This window comes from Ictidomys tridecemlineatus, chromosome X (genome assembly GCF_052094955.1).
Source record: "Ictidomys tridecemlineatus isolate mIctTri1 chromosome X, mIctTri1.hap1, whole genome shotgun sequence".
NCBI classification, from domain to species: domain Eukaryota; kingdom Metazoa; phylum Chordata; class Mammalia; order Rodentia; family Sciuridae; genus Ictidomys; species Ictidomys tridecemlineatus.
The window spans coordinates 40,123,523-40,143,161 of record NC_135493.1 but is presented as its reverse complement, the minus strand read 5'-3'; the positions used below and the strand labels follow the sequence as shown (position 1 = coordinate 40,143,161).

The 19,639-nt window shown below is 35.0% G+C and overlaps 1 protein-coding gene across 5 annotated transcripts in view; it reads left to right on the top strand.

The window, feature by feature from the left end:
• Mid2 (midline 2) overlaps window positions 1–19,639 on the top strand; it is a 96,769-nt gene that overhangs the window by 67,445 nt on the left and 9,685 nt on the right. For 4 of the 5 annotated variants that reach the window (XM_021725211.3, XM_078034413.1, XM_021725210.3 and 1 more), the window contains exons 4-7: window positions 162–269; window positions 1,659–1,807; window positions 13,012–13,139; window positions 14,575–14,808. In XM_021725211.3, coding sequence (XP_021580886.1) covers window positions 162–269; window positions 1,659–1,807; window positions 13,012–13,139; window positions 14,575–14,808 — 619 coding nt within the window. The remainder of the gene's footprint in view (window positions 1–161; window positions 270–1,658; window positions 1,808–13,011; window positions 13,140–14,574; window positions 14,809–19,639) is intronic. The other variant, XM_005323372.5, reaches the window with a different exon arrangement.

Sequence of the window (19,639 nt, the reverse complement as noted above, 5' to 3'; positions counted from 1 at the left end):
GCATCATTAATATCATCATCTCTACTCTTCTTCTAGGAGTGGATCTTATCGAGGGAGGTATGGAGGAAGTTGTGCATGTTTAGCTGTCAGTCCGAATCTTTTAGAGCCAGCAGGGGACAAAGGCAACAATCACTGTGTAATACTCTGGACTTTCTTGGCAGGTGAATACTGCTATGCATGAGGCAAAACTTATGGAAGAATGTGACGAGTTGGTAGAGATCATCCAGCAGAGGAAGCAAATGATTGCTGTCAAAATCAAAGAGACAAAGGTAAAGCACAGCACTTCAGTGAAGCCAAGGAAGAGTTGACTCTATAAATGAAAGAGTTGAATCCTGATGATTGCAGTTTGAAATTAGATCATGAAAGCAAGAAGAAATGAGGTTATAGGAAGAAAGGCAAAGAAGCAATGTTTGGCCTAGTGCTATGGATCCAATAAGAAGTATAGCAGATCTGGATACTGGAAACATATTATACCTTGGCCTAGTTGTTGGTTTCATGCGTGTATATATGTGTAAACATTCACTGAGTTGTATACTTAGGATCTGAGTGCTTTACTGTTTATTGTAAGTGAACACAAAGAAAGAAAAAGAAAAAAGTAATGATAGAAATATTAGTTAGAATTATGGAAAGACCATGAATGTCACTATGAGTACTTTGGCTTTAGACTGAATGGTGTTGGGAAGCCATTCTAGAAGACTGATTGATATGGCCAGAATGTGCAGAGCAGATCTTTTGATGCTGAAGTCTGGGAAGTACATTAGGAGGCTTACAACATGATTCTTCATATGAATTGTTGAAGACCTAAAGCAGAATGTAGACAGCACACACAGAAGGAAAGAACAGAATAGGTAGTGCCAACAAGAAAATGATTGGAATCATCCAATTTATTTAAGTATAAAAGATGAAGGAGAGAGAGAAGTCCAGAAAAACTCCCAGATTTTTAAAAACTTGGGAACTGAAGAATCATGGTCAAAACATCAGCTGTGAGCCTCCATGCAGCTATATGGTTTTAGGTTTGATGGCCTGCTGGTCAGTGTTAGTGATCATAAGCTCATGCTGTGGGCACAATGTAAAAAGTTATGAGAGTCTGGTTTGATGGTCAATACTTTATGCCATGCTGGGTAGCTCCAGTTAACAGGAATGGAAGCTTCCAAGAACACAGATTTGTGTACACACAGGTATGTGTAAAGATATTTAGAGAAATATATACATAGAAATATATATACTCATAAAGAAAAATGAGGTACTTCTTATGAAATTTATGTGCAAAAGTATATTGACAATAAAATGTAAACAATGGTGATCTCTAGGTGTTAGCATTTCTTTTTTATACTTTCAACTTTTTAGCTTTTCTATAATGAGCATGGACTGCTTCTACAATCAGTAAAATTAATATTATTAATATAAAGAAGAGGTAGATAACAGAATACATGGCTGAGTGCAACATAAGTAAGGGAGCTGTAGATTGGAGGAGGAGGGGTTGGCAAGAGAGTTTTTAGTGGGTGGGGTGAGAAGGTGAATGGTTAGTAAAGGGATCATGGGGTATTAATAAGCCTTATTTTTAGAATCACTGCAGCAGATCTCCTTCAAGTTGTTTTATTGTTTTTAATTAAGTGCTGTGTCTTTATCTTATTTTTTCTTTGACTAATTCCTTTAAGGTTATGAAACTAAGAAAGTTGGCACAGCAGGTTGCTAATTGCCGCCAGTGTCTTGAACGGTCAACGGTCCTCATCAACCAAGCTGAACATATCCTCAAAGAAAATGACCAGGCACGGTTTCTACAGTCTGCAAAAAATATTGCTGAGAGGTGGGTTTCTTATATTCTTTTGAAATGTCCTGTATTGTGAAAAGGGGCAAGCTTAAAGTCAGTGAATTATATTCAGGCATGTATATAGCAGCTGTCATTTGAAGATTTTACCAGCTAGGTAATTCTTGAGCCTCAGTGGTAAATTTCCCTGTGGATTTCTGTATCATTCTCTCCATCTTTGCAGCCTGCTAGTTCTTTTAATGCGCAGCCAAACATGAGGCCTAGCTATTGCCTCCTCTCCTTGTTGCTCACTTAGAGCTTGAGCTCTCTGTGATGGTAGTGGTGTAGGGTCAGAAAAACTTTTGGTTACATTGATAGGTGTGTGCCTTTCTGAAGGGTACATGCAGTTTCTATTGTTTTTATTAAATTCTTGCTTTTATAAAACATCTAGAGCAATGATAATTCGACTTTTATTTAGTCACTTTCTTCTTTGAAAATCTGATGAAAGTCATGAACCTTATTCCAGAGTGGAGAAAATGCATTTTAATCTGTACAATTAGAAAAATGAGAAATTATACCCCAATGATACAAATGTATGAATTGCCAAGATCATTGTAATGTCATGTGTAGATATTAATAAAAATGTAAAAAAATGCATTTTAGATGTATACACAGAGAATTTTGTATATAATTTTATGATGGATTTTTAGAAGCCCATCTATAAACTATTGGCAGAGTCCATGGCCTAAAGTGAAACATTGTTGAGTATAATCTCCAAGGCTTCAAGGGGATACAGTAGATCATTAGGCCAGACTTAACCTCCTGATTTCTCCCTCTCATTCATTGGAGAATTGGGTTCCAGGCTCATAGTCTTCTTCGTATTGCCTGTGCACGATTATGGTGACTTTAGCTGCACCCACATGACTGACCCATCTAATGCTCTAGCCATTTAGCACTGCCCCCCCCAACAATTGTTCCTCCAGTGACTCTCACCTTGGCTCCACTTCATCCACCCACTCCCATGGACTACATGCTGAACCTTATCCTCACTCAGAGTTGCACTGAAATCATAAAGTGAAGCATCCCACTTTTTAATTACAACCTCCATGCTTAAAACTCTTTGCTTCAAATGCATCTCTATTTTTGAACTTCATTGGGACTTCTAATCTGGACTCCTATTCTTTTTTCCTCCCTACCAGCTACTTCCTGTCTTCACTTCTTTCTTTAACCTATTTTGGATCTGTGATTTCTTCCTTCAGCTATTCTTTTCAATCTGCCCAATTCCATTGCTCATTGTCCTTTTATCACATCCACCTGATAAAATCCTAACCCCGAATCACTCCACCTATTCTTAACATTTTCATGCCTGTATTTGAGTTGCAGAACTTTGCTGGAAAAATCACATAGCCAAACAGGTTGGTACTATTTTACCAAAAATGTGTGGCTTCTCATCTGACCTGAGCCTTAAGTACTGACTTAAAATCTTGTTGTGTTGCTTTAGTCCACTTCCTTTTTAAGTCATCTCCACACTTACTATTTTAAATCTTTTGTACTAGCTTCAAAATTGCAACCCAGGCTCCTTCCTGCTTAAGTTCAGGAAATGCCTGCCCATCCTTTTAAACTGAAAATGGTGGGTATGAAATGATAAATTCCTCATCTACTCATACCAAAGTGCCGGACACACCTACATCTACATCCATTACTTCTACCCTCTTTCTGTGTACAATGAAGAGATGTTCCTTCATTTGTCCTTTGACCACATGCCCTCTTTTTTCCCATAGCTTCAATTTCTGCCACTCTTTAGTTGACTTCACATCCACATTCAAAACCACTAATGTCTTTCCTACCTGAAAGCAAAAACAAAAATCCCTGAAACTTTCCTTTCTTCATATCCTCTCTAGCTGTCACCATATCCCTCTCCTTTTCTTCACATTAAACTACTGTTAAGACTTTCCAGGTCCTCACCCTTAATTTACCATAATATTTTAAATATATTTATGTCAAGTGATACCATGTGCATGATTAGAAAGTAAAATATTATTGCAAATCACGTTGAAAGAAATATTAATCTTCTCATTTATAATTTCAGATCTATAATAATAATAATAATAGCAACAGCACCTTACTTTATGTTGGGTACTATGCTAAGTCTTTATAAGGACTAACCATATTTAATCCTCATAAAAACCTTATGTGGTAGACTCTGCTACTACTACCATTTTATAAATAAGACAACAAGGTTCATAAAGGTTAAGCAACCTGCCTAAGATCACCCAACTAGTGATGGGCAGAAGCTGGATTCAAATCTGTGGAGTCTAATATCATCATCTACATTTTCTCAACAAAGCCAAGCAATTTCAACTCTATTAGATATTTCAATGGGCATAAACTTTACATTTATAAATAGCATTCTTACGTTGCTACTTTTATTTTCTCTTTTTAATCTTAGATATCAATTGACATGCAAATTTGGCAACATTTTCCTATTATTTTTTCAAATATTTTTAGGCTAATTCCTTCTTCTATTTTAGGGATTCTAATTACTTGTGTATTAGGGTGCCTAAAGCTGTCCTATGGTTTAATGATGTTCTTTTTGTTTGTTTGTTTGGATTTTTTTTTTCCCTCGGTGTTTCACTGATATTTTTTCAAGTTCATTAACTTTTTCTTTTATAATGACTAATCTGCTTTTGACCCCCTCCAGTGTATTTTTCATCTCAAATATTGTAGTTTTAATCTCTAGAAGTTTGGGTCTTTCTAAAAATATCTTCTAAAATATCTACTTAGGATATGCAGCCTTTCCTCTAGTTTCTGAACATACAGAATAAAAATTTAATAACTATTTTAATGTTTTTGATTGCTAATTCTAACATCTGTGTCAGATCTGGGTCAGTTTCAATTGGTTGATTTTGTTTTCATGATGGGTTGTATTTTTTTATTCTTTGCATGTGGTATTTTTTTTATCAGATGCCAAGTTTTGTGAATTTTATCTTGATGTTTTTTTTAATCAGATGCCAAACTTTGTGAATATTATCTTGTTGGCTTTTTTATTGTAAAGATTTGTAAACTTTGTTCTGAGACACAGTCAAATTACTTAAAAATAGCTTGATACTTTTCAGACTTGTTTTTAGGTTTGTTAGGAGAAGGGCTGGTGATATACTTACTTAGCAGTGGAATGCTTGCCTATCCTGTGCAAGGCCCTGTACCATCCCCAGCACTGCAAAGATTAGATGAGAGCAGAGAAGTGTCTAGTCTAGAATAGTTTTTCCTCACTACTGAGGTGAAATACTTATGAGTGCTTTATACAGTGTCTCATGAATCCATGATTTTCTGGAACCACTGTGGAAGCAGACAATATTGCCACTATTTCTGGCCCTATATTACCATCAGAGATTGTTCTCCCTAATCTTTTTAAGTGATTCTTTCACAGCACTGGTAATGTCTTCCCATGTATATGTTGATCAGTATTCTGTTGAATACTAGATGGAAACCCTCTGAAGATCTCTAGAATTTTCTTACTGTAGCTCTTTACTTTCTGGTTTTCTGCCTTGTGAACTCTACAAACTTATTTTCTCTCCATTCTTCACTCTGTCTCCTTAATTATGGGAAGTCAATCAGGCTGTGCCTGGATTTTCTCTTCCTCTACAAGTTTACATTCTTAATTTTTAATTTTTTGAAACAAAATTTCTCAGTGTTTCTTAAGAAATAAAAGCACATAAGAAGCAAAATTTTTGAGAACTTTGTCTCAAAAATATTTTAAATTAATTTTCATACTTCACAGATTATAAATAAATTTTGTTTATAATTCTGAAAGCATGACTCCATTGTGTTCTGACTTCCAGTGTTGTGTGGATAAGTTCACTGTCATTCTGATTCCTGGTCTTATGAATATGACATATTTTTAAATGTACAAGTTTCTTTGAAATTAGCATTATTAGACAAGTTATGATTGTATACATTAGTGGTGTACAATATGATGTGTTGATATATGTACATGATATGGAATATTAAATTGAACTGATTAATATATATTTCACCTCACTTATATTTTTGTGGTGAGACATTTGAAATTTGTTCTCTTAGCTGTTTTGAAATATACAATATATGATTATAGACTGCAGTAACTCTGCTATGCAACAGATCTTAAAAACTATTCTCCTGAGGAGGGAAGGGAAAGGAAATTCCTGGGGAATGAGATTGATCAAATTGTGTTATGTGCATGTATGAATATGACATAATAAATTCCCCTATTATGTATAACTATAATGCACCAATAAAAATAAAAATGATTGCTCCTGTCTAAGTGAAATATTGTACCCTGTAAGCAATAACTTCCAATTCTCTCCCTCCACCAGCCTCTGGTAAATATTGTTATATTCCCAACATATATGAATTGGACATTTTTAGATTTTACATATAAGTGAGATTATATGGTATTTGTCTTTCTCTCTCTGGCTTATTTTACTTAGCATATGGTCCTCTAGCTTTATTCATGCTGTCATGGATAAAGCTTTTAAGGCTAAATAATATTCCAGTGTGTGTGTGTGTGTGTGTGTGTGTGTGTGTGTGTATGTATATATATATATATATATCATATTTTTTTATTCATTCATCCATTGACAGAAACTTGTGTTGACTCTATATATCAATTATTGTGAATACATATAAACATGGGGAGTTTGGCATGTTGATTTCAATTCCTTTGTATATACATTGAGAAATAGGACGGTTGTATTGTATAATAGTTCTATTTATCATTTTTTGAGACACTTCATACAGTTTCCCTTAATGGCTCTATTAACTTACATTCTAGCTAACAGTGTAAAAAGGTTCTCCTTTCTCTACATTCATGTCAGCATTTGTTATCTTTCACCTTCTTAATAATAACCATTAAAATCTAGAAGGTTTTAAAATCCTATCTTTATACCAATAAAATATATGAAAGTCATTTCTTTAACCCAGTTTTTCCAAAATCTTACCAAGTTTTGCTTTGATTATGCATCTTTGACTATTCATTTTTCTGGATACTCAGGGAGTCTTTCCAGTCTAAACACTAGTGATCTTTGATTCTGAAAAATTTTCTCTTATTATTCACTAATAACTTCCTCCCCTCTATCCTCTCTCTATTTCTGGGACTCTAATTAATCATGCAATTGACATCCTAGATTTTCCTCCAATTAAAAAAAATGTTTCCTATTTTCCATGACTGTTTATTCTTGTTTTAGTTTTTTTATTTCCTTAACTTCTCTTCCCCATCTTTCTTTAAATTTTTTAATACTTTTTATACCTTTATTTTATTTGTTTATTTTTATATGGTTCCTGGGATCGAACCTGTGTCTCAGGCATGCTAGGCAATTACTCTACCACTGAGCCATAACCCTGGCCCTCTATTAAAATTTTAATTCCAACATTCATATTTTTATTTACAAGGGTTCTTTCTAGATATTTTTTGGCATTATTCTTGCCTTTTTGTTTCTCTTTAGCATGATTGCTTTGTGGATTCAAATTATTTGTCTTTCTGAGAATATTTTCATTTTAAAAAGTTTCCGTTCAAATCCTACATTGTCTTGATATCTTCCAAGTTTCTTTTCTCTATTAGTTTGTTTTGGTTTCTGTTCTCTAAATTTCTAATAAGTTTTCGGCTGCCTTTTTTAATTTAAGCACTATAAGATGTCTGGAAGCTCAGAGTGGATGGGGGCAATTCATTGCTTAGTGAACTTTGCTGTAGTAATACAAGGTAGAGTGCCAGTTTTTTATTGAGAGACCTGAAGTGTCAATTCTATAGGCATTTTCTCTTGGGTTATTTTCCCTCGGAAGAAATTCTCCAATCTCCTGCTTTGGTGGGTGGGGGTTATAAGCCTGGCTGCCAGGATTCTGGGAGCCAACTGGGGAAAGAGAACTGAGAGATTTAAGACTGCTTTTAGTATAATGTCAAAGCTCTGCAGAAGGCAAACCTCACATCTCCTGCCAGGATGAGGGAAATGCAGTCTCTGATTGAGTGAATCTGGGATCTAGCTGTTCTTCATGCAAACTTTCAAATTTGTGGCACTAAATCAGTTTGATGTTGTTGGCTTCCTGATCTAGCTTTTTCTGATCTGTTGTTGGTTACCACACACCCATCCCTTTCTAGCTTCCAAACATATGTTGACAATCTCTTAATTATTGGCATCTTTTTTTCCATTCTCTTTGTCTTTGTGGATTTATGATGCTTTATTCTTTGTCATTTCAGTGGGATTTCATGAAAGCAAAGCTAAAACATGTATTGAAACCAGTGTATTTAATCGTTACCACTTACTCTTCAACCGTGTAAAGTTTTCTCCCACTTCCATATCTTTGATAGTGCTTTTTCTTGAAGATCACTAAAAAAAGATCTTGTTGCTAAATATAGTAGCCACTCCTTTTTTTCATCTTTGTCTTTCATCTTACTTGCTATCTAAGTAGCATTTTCTCTGCCGATCATATTTTTTGTTTGCTAACTCCATTTTATTCATAGTACAAATAGGCAGTTACAATTGGTTATCACTGATAATCAAAGCCACTGGTATAACAGTCTTCATGAAAATATATTGTACAATGGAGAATATACAGTAATAGTCTTTTCAAAAGCAGTGGTTGCAAACATCCATCTTTCTAAGAAATATACCTGTTATATAAATTCAGACAATAGAAAGAGTGTGAAATAATAATGCTTATTTTATGGAAAAATGAAAATAATTTTAATTATGACCTATATGATTTTAAGTAATTAGAGTCCTCTTAGATTGGATGTAGAACATAAAGACATTTTCCATAGCTTACAACCATCCTAGTCAAAAAGAACTGAAAAGTTAATAAGTAAGTAGAATTGCCATAACCAACTGTGTTCAAACCATTTTTGGTACAAGGAATTGAATTTACGGGCACTTGATCACGAGCTATCTGCAGCCCTATTTTTGTTTGTATTTTATTCAGAGACAGGGTCTCACTGAGTTGCTTAGTGTCTTGCTTTTTAAAAAATATATATTTTAGTTGTTGATAGACCTTTATTTTATTTATTTGTACACAGTGCTGAGAATTGAACCCGGTGTCTCACATGTGCCAGGCAAACACTCTGCCACTGAGCTACAGGCCCAGCCTAGTGCCTTGCTTTTGCTGAGGCTGGCTTTGAACTCACACTCCTCCTGCCTCAGCCTGCTAAGCCTCTGGGATTTTAGGCCTGCGCTGCCATGCCCAGCTTAAACAGAATTCTTTAGGTACAAATTGTAAATTGTTTTAACTCCAGCTAATTAAGGGAAATAAGCAAGAAGAGAACAGTATTCAGGTTTAAATGACTTTCATTGAGCTCTTGACTAAACTAATTTTTATGAGAAGTTCATTTTTTTTGAGAGAGAGAGAGAGAGAGAGAGAGAGAGAGAGAGAGAGAGAGAGAGAGAGAATTTTTTAAATATTTATTTTTCAGTTCTCGGCGGACACAACATCTTTGTTGGTATGTGGTGCTGAGGATCGAACCCGGGTTGCACGCATGCCAGGCGAGCGCGCTACCGCTTGAGCCACATCCCCAGCCCAAGTTCATTTGTTTTTAACCTAAAATGATTTAAAGATTATTTTATGAACTCTGAACATTCTAGTTCTTTAGTTTTTCTCAAGGAAAGAGAACTTTGTATGCTTAATATTTTTCCTTGCAATTGGAATCTTCCCTTATCTTCCATGAATGTTCCTGGTTTCATTTCTTTCTTTCTTTCTTTCTTCCTTCCTTCCTTCCTTCCTTCCTTCCTTCCTTCCTTCCTTCCTTCCTTCCTTCCTTCCTTCCTTCCTTCCTTCTTTCTTTCTTTCTTTCTTTTCCTTTTTTTAACCTATTTGTGATCGGTTTTGCCTTTGTGAGCAATTCTCCCTTGATCTATTCCGTTAATGCTATTGCTCCTCTTGATTCTGATTTAGGATATTCCCTTCTCTCCCTATACATTCTCCTCTTTGCCAACCTATTAGCTTGTAGGGCTTCAATTACCATTGAATTATCATCAATTACCATGTTGATGATTCCCAACTTTCTGTGTTAATCTTTTTTCATAGGCTCAAATGTAGTGTGTGGTGTAGGTGGAATAAATGACTGTTTATGTGGTATGACTTGAGAATCAATTATCCAACTTTCTCATTGGTTTTTCCCAGAGTCTGAAATTCTTTCCCACCATTATTCCTTATATTGTCTTAAGGCACCATGACTTCAAATAAAATTAAATTTTAGATAAAAGAGCTGTCTCTTTCCCCTTAGAAATAGCAATTGTTATATTATCCCTAATAGAGATCAATACCTTGGGAGACTGCAACAAGATGTGGATATTGTGTTTTGCAGAGACAGAAAGACATACACACCCACATCCCACTGCATTACTTTAACTGATTCTTAACCTTCCAGCCACCATTAACATTTGTGAATTTAGCATTCTAGTGGTTGAATATGTGTGTGTGTGTGTGTGTGTGTGTGTGTATCATATGGTCATATTGTATATACTGCATTATATCCTACATTTGAAACAACATATCACAGGTTTTTCCCTATCAGTGTAAAACCAATGGTCTAGTGATATTTCATCTTTTGATGTATAATACAATGTTTAACTCACTCTCCATTGTAAGGCAATTAGGTTACATACACTGTGTTGAATGCCCATGTAGTTGTGTCACTGCATATATCTAAATTATTTCCTTGTTAAAATTTTTATGAAGTAGAACTGCAATGTCAAAGAATATTTCACTTTAATGTATTTTAATATTCAATGCTAAATGAACCTTCAAAATTTCTATCAATTTCAGTCCTAATAAAAGTACCCCTATATCATCATTATTTATAACTTACATGCTATCTCATTTCAATTTATATTTCTTTGATTTCTCATGTAGTTTGGATTTTTTATAAACTTGTTTTCCATTTGCTTTCACAGTTTTTGAATAAATTCTTTCTGTTTTATTTGTCTACATGCCCATTACCACTTTTTACTTGCTACTCCATTTCTGGCACCTTAAAATCCAGTCCAATTGCTTCTAATTTTGTCCCTTTCCAGTCCATCCACTGCAGTCATAATACTCTTCTAAAAACATAAATATGAGCATATCACTCCTCTTCTTAAAATGCTTCAGTGGTCCATTATTCTTATTATAAAGGCAAAAGTTTGTAACATGAGGTCCTACAAGGCCCTGCATGACTGTCTCATTCTCCAGTCTTCAGGCAAAAGAGAACACACATACCCACACTGCCGTTGCTTAGCTAACTCCTATTCATCATGTAGGTGATTGCTCAAAATTAACTTCTTCTGGGGAGATTTCCCTTAGATTCCAAGTCCTGAGGGTGACTCCCTTTGCACATTAGTTTTGCTTAAGTATTTGTTGAATGGGTGGGCTGATGGATGGATGGATGGATAGAAGAAAGAAAGATTGGGGAGGCCAGGAAGAGATTTTATGTACCATTATTTTGGCTGAAATTTTACCCTAAGGAGTTATCTCCTTATTCACCAAATCTTAGAAGACTGGCTGTTAAATGTGAGACCTAAAGATTTTACCAAATTGTATTTGATTTGTGTATGTGTGTGTGTGTATATATATATATATATATATATATATATATATATATTAGTTGTACATGGGCACAATACCTTTGTTTTATTTATTTATTTTTATGTGGTGCTGAGGATCGAACCCAGGGCTTCACATGTGCTAGGCGAGCACTCTACCACTGAACCACAATCCCAGCCCCTTGATTTGTTTATATTGATCTGTACTTTATTCCCAAAATATCTCTATTTTCAAAAACATACAAGAGATATTTGTAGATGTGTATGAGGGCATGCCTACATGAGGATATGTATTTGTTCAACTCCCTATCCCCTTATAATTTGTTCCCCATAAAAATTTCCTTTCTTAACTTTCTACATGTGATGCTTCTTCCTTCCACCCTAATCTGCATGTTGTTATGCCAATTTAATATTTCTTTCCAGCCTATCATTTGCATGCAAAAAGATCTTCATTGGCTTTGATTCAGAAGATCTGATATATAACTTAAATATATGTATTTTGTTAAAAGCCCTTGCCCCCCAGGTAATTCTGATGCAGAAACATGGTTAAGAGTTGCTCAAGTGTAGCCAGGTGAGGTGGCATATGCCTATAATCCCAGTGGCTTGGGAGCCTGAGGCAGGAAGATTACAAATTCAAAGTCAGCCTCAGCAATTTAGTGAGGCCCTAAGCAACCAGTGAGACCCTGTCTCTTAAATAAAATATAAAATAGAGCTATGGATGTTACTCAGTGGTTAAGCACTGCTGAGTTCAATCCCTGGTACAAAAAACAAACAAAAAAAGATTTGCTCAAGTGTGTAAAACATACACCATTTTTTTTAAATAAAAGGAATAGTAGAAATGGTTATGGGTACAGAGGTTAAAGTCAGGTGGACAAAGGTTCAATTATATTTTGATCTTTATTCGTTGTGTGATTTGGGGCAAGTTGCTTTGTTTTTTCATTGTGTCAGTTTTCTCACTTGCAAAATAGAAATTGCATCTACTACGTAGGGTTATGGTAAGGAGTAAATTATATAATGCATTAAAGTATATACAAAATGTCCTATATGTATTAAACACTCAATAAATCTTAGTAATTGTATTGTTGTTGCTAGTAATTCAACAATTATTTATTCACCATATTTCCAACACTGTTTTAGGTACCATGGAAAATTAAGAAGTACAAAATATGAACCTCGTTCTTGAGTCTCTTAGAATTAGTTGGAAAAATAAAATTATTGTAGCATATACAATATATAACAATAAAATGAAACATAAATAATATAAAAGATCAAATAAAGGACAGGATTTACAGTAAGGTATTAACCCAGCATGTCATTTTGTTGATTAGCATGAACAAAATAGAGAGGGAGGAAACAATTTCTCAAACTGCTCTTACCAAGCCTTCAGAGGTCTAGTTCTGATGCTGCCTGCCAGATGGAAAATGATGCAGAGGGGAAAAAATCCTGTATTTACTTCTCAAAATTAAGACAGGATGGGGGAGTATGTTTGAGGGGTGAACATATGTGAATAAATATGGTATAACTCTTAATTGGTTCCTGACGATTAAAATTGAAATAGTTTCTGTTGGAAAAGCACAGCTATGATGTTTTCAGTTAACAAATCAAGCCTTACAGTAAGTCATTTATTTTCACCTCGTTAAACCAGAAATCAAACACTGGATGAAGGTTGCAAACCTATGTTGATGTATATTGATGAACTTTTTTTCTTTTTTTTTTTTTCAGGGTCGCTATGGCAACTGCATCTTCTCAAGTTCTGATTCCAGACATCAATTTTAATGATGCCTTTGAAAACTTTGCTTTAGATTTTTCTAGAGAAAAGAAATTGTTGGAGGGGCTAGACTATTTAACAGGTGTGAAATTACTGTGCTTTCCTTCCCATTTTAATTTTTCAATGAGCTTTTAGTTTAAAATAATCTGAAAAGGACAATATTTACAAGTAAATGATTTTGCAATCTTTAAAATGATTGTAAAATATAGAATGTGTCTTAGTTTATATAATTGGAATGAAAAATGATTTGTCAAATATTTCTGGAGTCAGAAAGGGTATACCATCCATACTTAAAGGTAAAACACAAGAAATTGCTGAGTCTATCAGTTATATATTTTTAACTGTTATAAGGGTAAAACATAGGTAAGAATTAGGGAATATTATAGAATGTCCCACATTGTTAAGTCCTACTCAAATGGTTTTAAGGAAACTTAGGAATCAACAGATCAGGAAGAAAATTGTAAGAAATAACTGGCTTGCAGACAACTTTAGAAAATACAGGATACCAAACAAATGTGATCCCTCTTGATCTGTTTTTTTCTTTAAGCATGAGCTATCTCAGCCTTACTGAGAATTTATCCTCTCTAACATCGGTTTTAGTTACCATGTTTATTTTTTAAATGTTTTGTAAAACATTATATCCAGTCTCAGAGCTATTAGGACTCAGGATTAGTTTTCAAGACATGTTTTGCATATCAGAAACATCTGTCAAAAGTGACAGGGTACAATTGTTAAAATGTCTGAAATAGAGGGTAATAAATGTCTACAAAAAAGAAAATAAGGGATACAGCCTGCCTGTTAAAAATGCTGCTTATATTGAGGGATATTGAATGGTTATTTCCTAAGAAAATATACACACACTAACATTATATTTATAGCTGTTTTGTTAATATATTAACATAGCTATCATTTACTGAACATCTACTTTATACAGACACTGTATATTAATTTTATATAATTAATCCTCACAACAAATCTATAAGGTAATTATCATCCCCATTTACAGATGGGGGAACTCATACTGATTTGCATTTGAATATACTATCAAACATATATAATAAAACTCATTCTGAAATATAAATAAATATGCTAAGAACCATGTAATAAGAAAACCATGTGGCTACTTTGCTCTAATACCTACATATGTGTTTATAGGCAGACCAGACAGCTGGGGTGATCATCATAATAACTTAAGCTTGTATGTTGGCCTAAAATATTTCATCATTGAAATAAAAGTACTTTGGGAGAGCTTAAGTCTCAGCACTGTACTTCAGGCTGCATGGTTCTTGCAATCCTAAGTTTTTCTAAGAAAACGTCTCCATGGATAGGGTGCAGCTCCGTGGTAGTGTTTGCCTAGCATGTCCAAGGCCCTGGGTTGGATCCCCAGCACCACAAAGCAAAACAAAATAATGAAAACTACTCCAAAAGATGTTGGGTTAGGCAGAAAGAGTAAGGATTATAAACTTGGATAAAGGAGAATGTGCTTTCCTTACCGTCTTGTCTACCTTTCCTTACAGCCCCAAACCCACCATCCATCCGAGAAGAACTCTGTACTGCCTCCCATGACACCATTACAGTCCATTGGATCTCGGATGATGAGTTCAGCATCAGCTCCTATGAGCTTCAGTACACCATATTCACTGGCCAGGCTAACTTCATCAGTAAGTCATGGTGTAGTTGGGGCCTGTGGCCAGAGATAAGGAAATGTAAGGAAGCAGTAAGCTGCTCAAGATTGGCCGGGGCGCCACGAGGCAAGTGTTTGTAAGACATGTTAGGTTGTTTAGTATAGTCTTTCATAGACAGTGTAAGCTCCTCAGGGCATTGCAAAAACTTTATTTATGGGTGGACAAGCAAGTTGTGTATTTCCTTGCTGGGCAGTCACTGGGGGCACTCACATTCGTTTATGTAATCTCTAGCCTTTTCTCAACTAATCCATGGCACTCCACTCTCCTAAGGAGAGCTCTGCTCAGCATTTGTTCCTGGACAGTTAAGCTACCATCATCACTGATTCCATGTGTGTGAACATCTCTTTCCCTGACTCTTCTTCCACTTCATTATCATGATAAAATGTTTTGTTCAAAGACTATTACTTCCTTTGGTGTACTGATTTGTATTAGTAAACATGGTGACAAGCCTCCTGCCTCTGTCACTCTTCCCTTTACTCCTTCTCCCTTTCCATGAAAAATTACAGTAAATATAAAAACATGTCAGTGGACCACAAAATGAAAGATGTTATAAAGCAGTTGTTTAGCTCACCTGTTATGATGGTTTCACCCTCTGGCAGAGTAGGAACTTGATTCATCTATTGCCAGTTTACAGGCATTGAACTGAAAATTCCCCTCAATGCACTTGATGGGAGGATAGAAATAAAAGCAATATTAAAGCTGGATTCAAGACTGGGACTGATCCCCACCCTATGGTTGCATCTCCATAGCTGCAAATCAATATTTTTTTAACTTTGTGTTTTTCATTTATGTCTGACTTTACAGGCCAACATGAGAGGAATTTTTCTAACTGATCCCTCATTTTGGACTTCCTTTTCCTATTTTGTGACAATTCTGGGGCAGAATTCTGTTTTGTGACAATAGTGGGGAGGGGATAAAAGAGGACATTTGGGAGTCGAACACTAAAAAACACTTGCCTCGTGCAGCTCCAGCCTAAGCCACTTGGCTCATGTAGCTAAGTTCCTGGATGTTTCTTCAGTGACATACCTTTCTGTACTTGTCTTTCATGTTCTTAGAAAGTCTTAGAGCCAGTATCTGTGCTTCTACTTCCTAATACGGGGAGAACAGTCATTCCCTGAGAGTTGAGAGCAAATTTAAAAATTGACAAAGATCTAAAGGTTGTCACCTTTTGTTTTCAAAGTTATATATTCCTTTGTAAAGAAATATCTGAAGGATAATTCCTAAGAGTGATAGAATTATGACATCTTAGAATTGGAATGGACCTTAGAGGTCTACTCTAATCTTCTCTTCTGCCAGACATCCAGTAAATTATCATCTTGTCTCTGCTTGAACATTGCCAGTGATGGGGAGCTCACTTCTAACAAAATAGCCCAGTTGATTTTTGTATAGCTATAAATAATTATCAGTGCTTCTTTTCTCTTCGTAAATAATAATAACAATAATACTTTCTATGCATATTATCATTGCCATTTATAAATACTCCTACATATATTATTTCATTTGATCCTTATGACTTCTTATTTAGCCATATGAAGTAGATTATATTGATTTTATTTCATACATTTAAAAACTGAGACTCAAGAGAGTTGCCCAAGGTCACAGAGCTACAGAATTATGGAGTCAGGATTGAAAACCAAACCTGTCAGAGTTCAAGCTTAATGCTCCTTGACTTAAACTATATCTACCAGTTAGTAATAGGTCTGGTATTTTGTGCCTTATTAACAAACCTGATCCATCTTTAACATACCAGTTCATCAGATAAATTTTAGGTAACTTGTATATGTTCCATCTAAATTTTATCTTTTCTTGGCTAGTTATTTCAGTTGCTCCTCATACAGCATGGTTTTCAGACCCTTTCCCATCCTGATATCCTTTTTATTAACACTCTCCTGTTTGTTAAAGTGGTTTACAAAGTGTGATGTAAAAAGGGTGAATAGCATATCCAAATGTGGTCACCACAAAATATTGCTGGATTATTTCTCTTGTACATGAGTCACTGTCCTATTGCTCTGTACTCTTACTTTTTGTATTTTGGTGGCCATATTGACTACTGACTTCACTGAGCATATAGTCAACTGAAAACTCTACGAAGTCCAAATCCTATTCCTGTAATTGAGTATCTGAAACTCAACACCTTGCATTTATCTCTATTATATTTTATCTGGAACTCATTCATTGGCACATACCTATAATCCCAGTGACTTGGGAGTTTGAGGCAGGAGGATTGCAAATTCAAGACCAGCTTCAGCAACTTAGCAAGATCCTCAGCAATTTAATGAGACCTTGTCTCAATTTTTTTTAAAAAAAATAGCTGGGGATATGACTCAGTGGTACAGTGCCCCTGGGTTCAATTCCCAGTACCACCACAAGAAAAAAAAATCTGGTTAGATCTAAACCCTGATTTTCGTATGCCAAGATCCTTTTGAATCCAAATACTTTCCAATACATTTGATTTCCCTACCAGCCTGACTCTTATTTCTTCCATTGAAAGAAAAGTGCAGTAGCACAGGAATAAAGGAAGAGACCCCTGAAGCAAAATTTCTAATTGAAACGGGAAATAATTTTATAAGAAATAAAGATGAAAATTCAAGGGGTAGTAGGGCCTGCCACTGTGGACTGAACTCCAGTTCTGAGAGCTACTTCCCCTTGAGGTTTTTTCATGTTTTCTTTATCCACATGTTTCTTTCTTGATGGTTAAAATTAAGGCTAGAAAAGTAGTTCTCCCTGTTTTTCAACTTCCTTCCTTCCTTTTAAACCATCTTTCCACCTCTTGTAAGATTTGCAATCATGACCAATACTGTTTCAGATGATCGTGTTAGCTGAATGAGAATTCCAACAGATGTTAGTCTTCCCAATTATTCTTTTTTCTTTCCTCGTCTCAGTTTTGTATTTTGCATTACAAAAGCAATGTTCATAACCTGTGACTGACTAGGCAGTCTATAACATACTACCACAAAGATATAACTTTTATTTTCCCTCCTTTTCTTTCCCGTGCAAATGCTCTCTACTATTCATTTACACTAAGGTTCATAGAATTCCACATTGTGGTGTTTCCCTTTTGAACAAGAGATAAACTTCTGTTTCCATAGTTCAGTCATAAGTCCCATCTCATCACATCTCAGTGATAGTTAGAGGATCATATATTCATCCAATTAAATTTAGAAATAATTTCAAAATTACAGAACAGTTCAAGACTAGCACAAAAAAAATGCCCATGTACTCATCACCCACATTAACCTGTTGTTAATATTTTTCCCCATTTCCTTTGTCATTTGAAACATTCTATTTTTGGATTTATTTATTTTTCTCTGCATTTTTATTGGTGCATTATAGTTGCATATATTAATGGGGTTTGTTGTGCCATGTTCATACAGGCACACAATTCTCTTTTTTTTTTCAGAACTGTTTGAGAGTAAATTGCATACATCATAGTCTTTCACCCCTAAAGTCTTCAGTGGGTGTTTCCTAAGAATAAGGACATTCTCTTACATAATCATAGTACAGTTATCAACTTTGAGAAATTTAACACTGAGGCAACACTTCTATTTAAACCATCATTCATATTCCAATTTTGACAATTAACCCCAAAATGTTCATTATAATTTATAAAGAACCCAATATTGTCCTTTATAGTCTAGGATCAGGTAATGCATTTAATTATCATTTCTCTTTTTTTAATATATGTATTTTTTAGTTGTTGTTGGACCTTTCTTTTGTTTTATATGTGGTGCTGAAGATCAAACCCAGTGCCTCACACATGCTAGGCAAGTGCATGCTGAGCCAACAACATCATTTCTCTTTAGCTTCCTTTAGTCTGGAACATTTCCTCAGCCCTTCCTTGTCTTTAATGATACTTACTTTTTTTGTAAATATTTTATTGGTTCTTTTTAGTTATATGTGACAATAGAATATACTATGGCATAATTATAAAAGCATGGAATGTAATTTGTTCTAATTCAGTCCCCTTTTAATTTCTTTATTATACTGTTCCTCATTTTAATGTTTCCTCACAATTATTTTTGGGTCACACATTCATGGATGGAATACTATATAAGGGATGTTATGTCCCCAGGGTGTCATATCTAGAGGCACATGATGCTGACTTGCCCTTTATTGGTTTTTTTTTTTGCCCTTTATTGTTGATACTGCTTTTGATCACCTAGTCAAGATATCTTCTGGTTTCTTCACCATGCCATTTATGTTTTTCTTTTGCTACTAATAAGCAATCTTTTAAATCTGTTGATCATTAAAATGTTCTGCTACAACATCAAACCCATCTCACCTCACACCTGTTTTAGCATCAATTGATTTTTGTCTTATCCATTCTTTACTATGATGATAGCAAGATGATGATTCTCCAGCTGAGTATTCCCTCCCACAATTACAAGTTAGCACTCATATTTCTATTGTAAGCAAGAGCCCTACCCCTTGTACCCCCTCATTTGTTTGTTTACTTACCAGTATGGACTCATGAATTCTCCATAATCAATAATTTATAATTCTTTACTGCCCTTATTTATTTTGGTGCTCAATTTGTCCAGCTCTGGCCACTAGTAATCTTTCAGGATGACTTCTGAGTCTTATATTCATTCTCCCATCATTTTCATGAGGACTTCCTTACTTTCTGTCATTAAAAAAATGTTCTAGGCTTGGGGCTGGGGCTGTAACTCAGTGGAAGAGCACTTGCCTAGCATGTGTGAGGCACTGGGTTTGATCCTTAGCACCATATAAAAATAAACAAATAAAATAAAGGTATGCTGTCCATTTAAAACTACAAAATATTTTTTTCAAAAATGTTCTAATTTTGAACTTATCCTGTCCTAGCCTTGAAATCAGCCATTTTGTTCAATCAGCCTTGGTTTCTTTTAGTGGGAGAAGTAGAGACCAAGATCTGGTT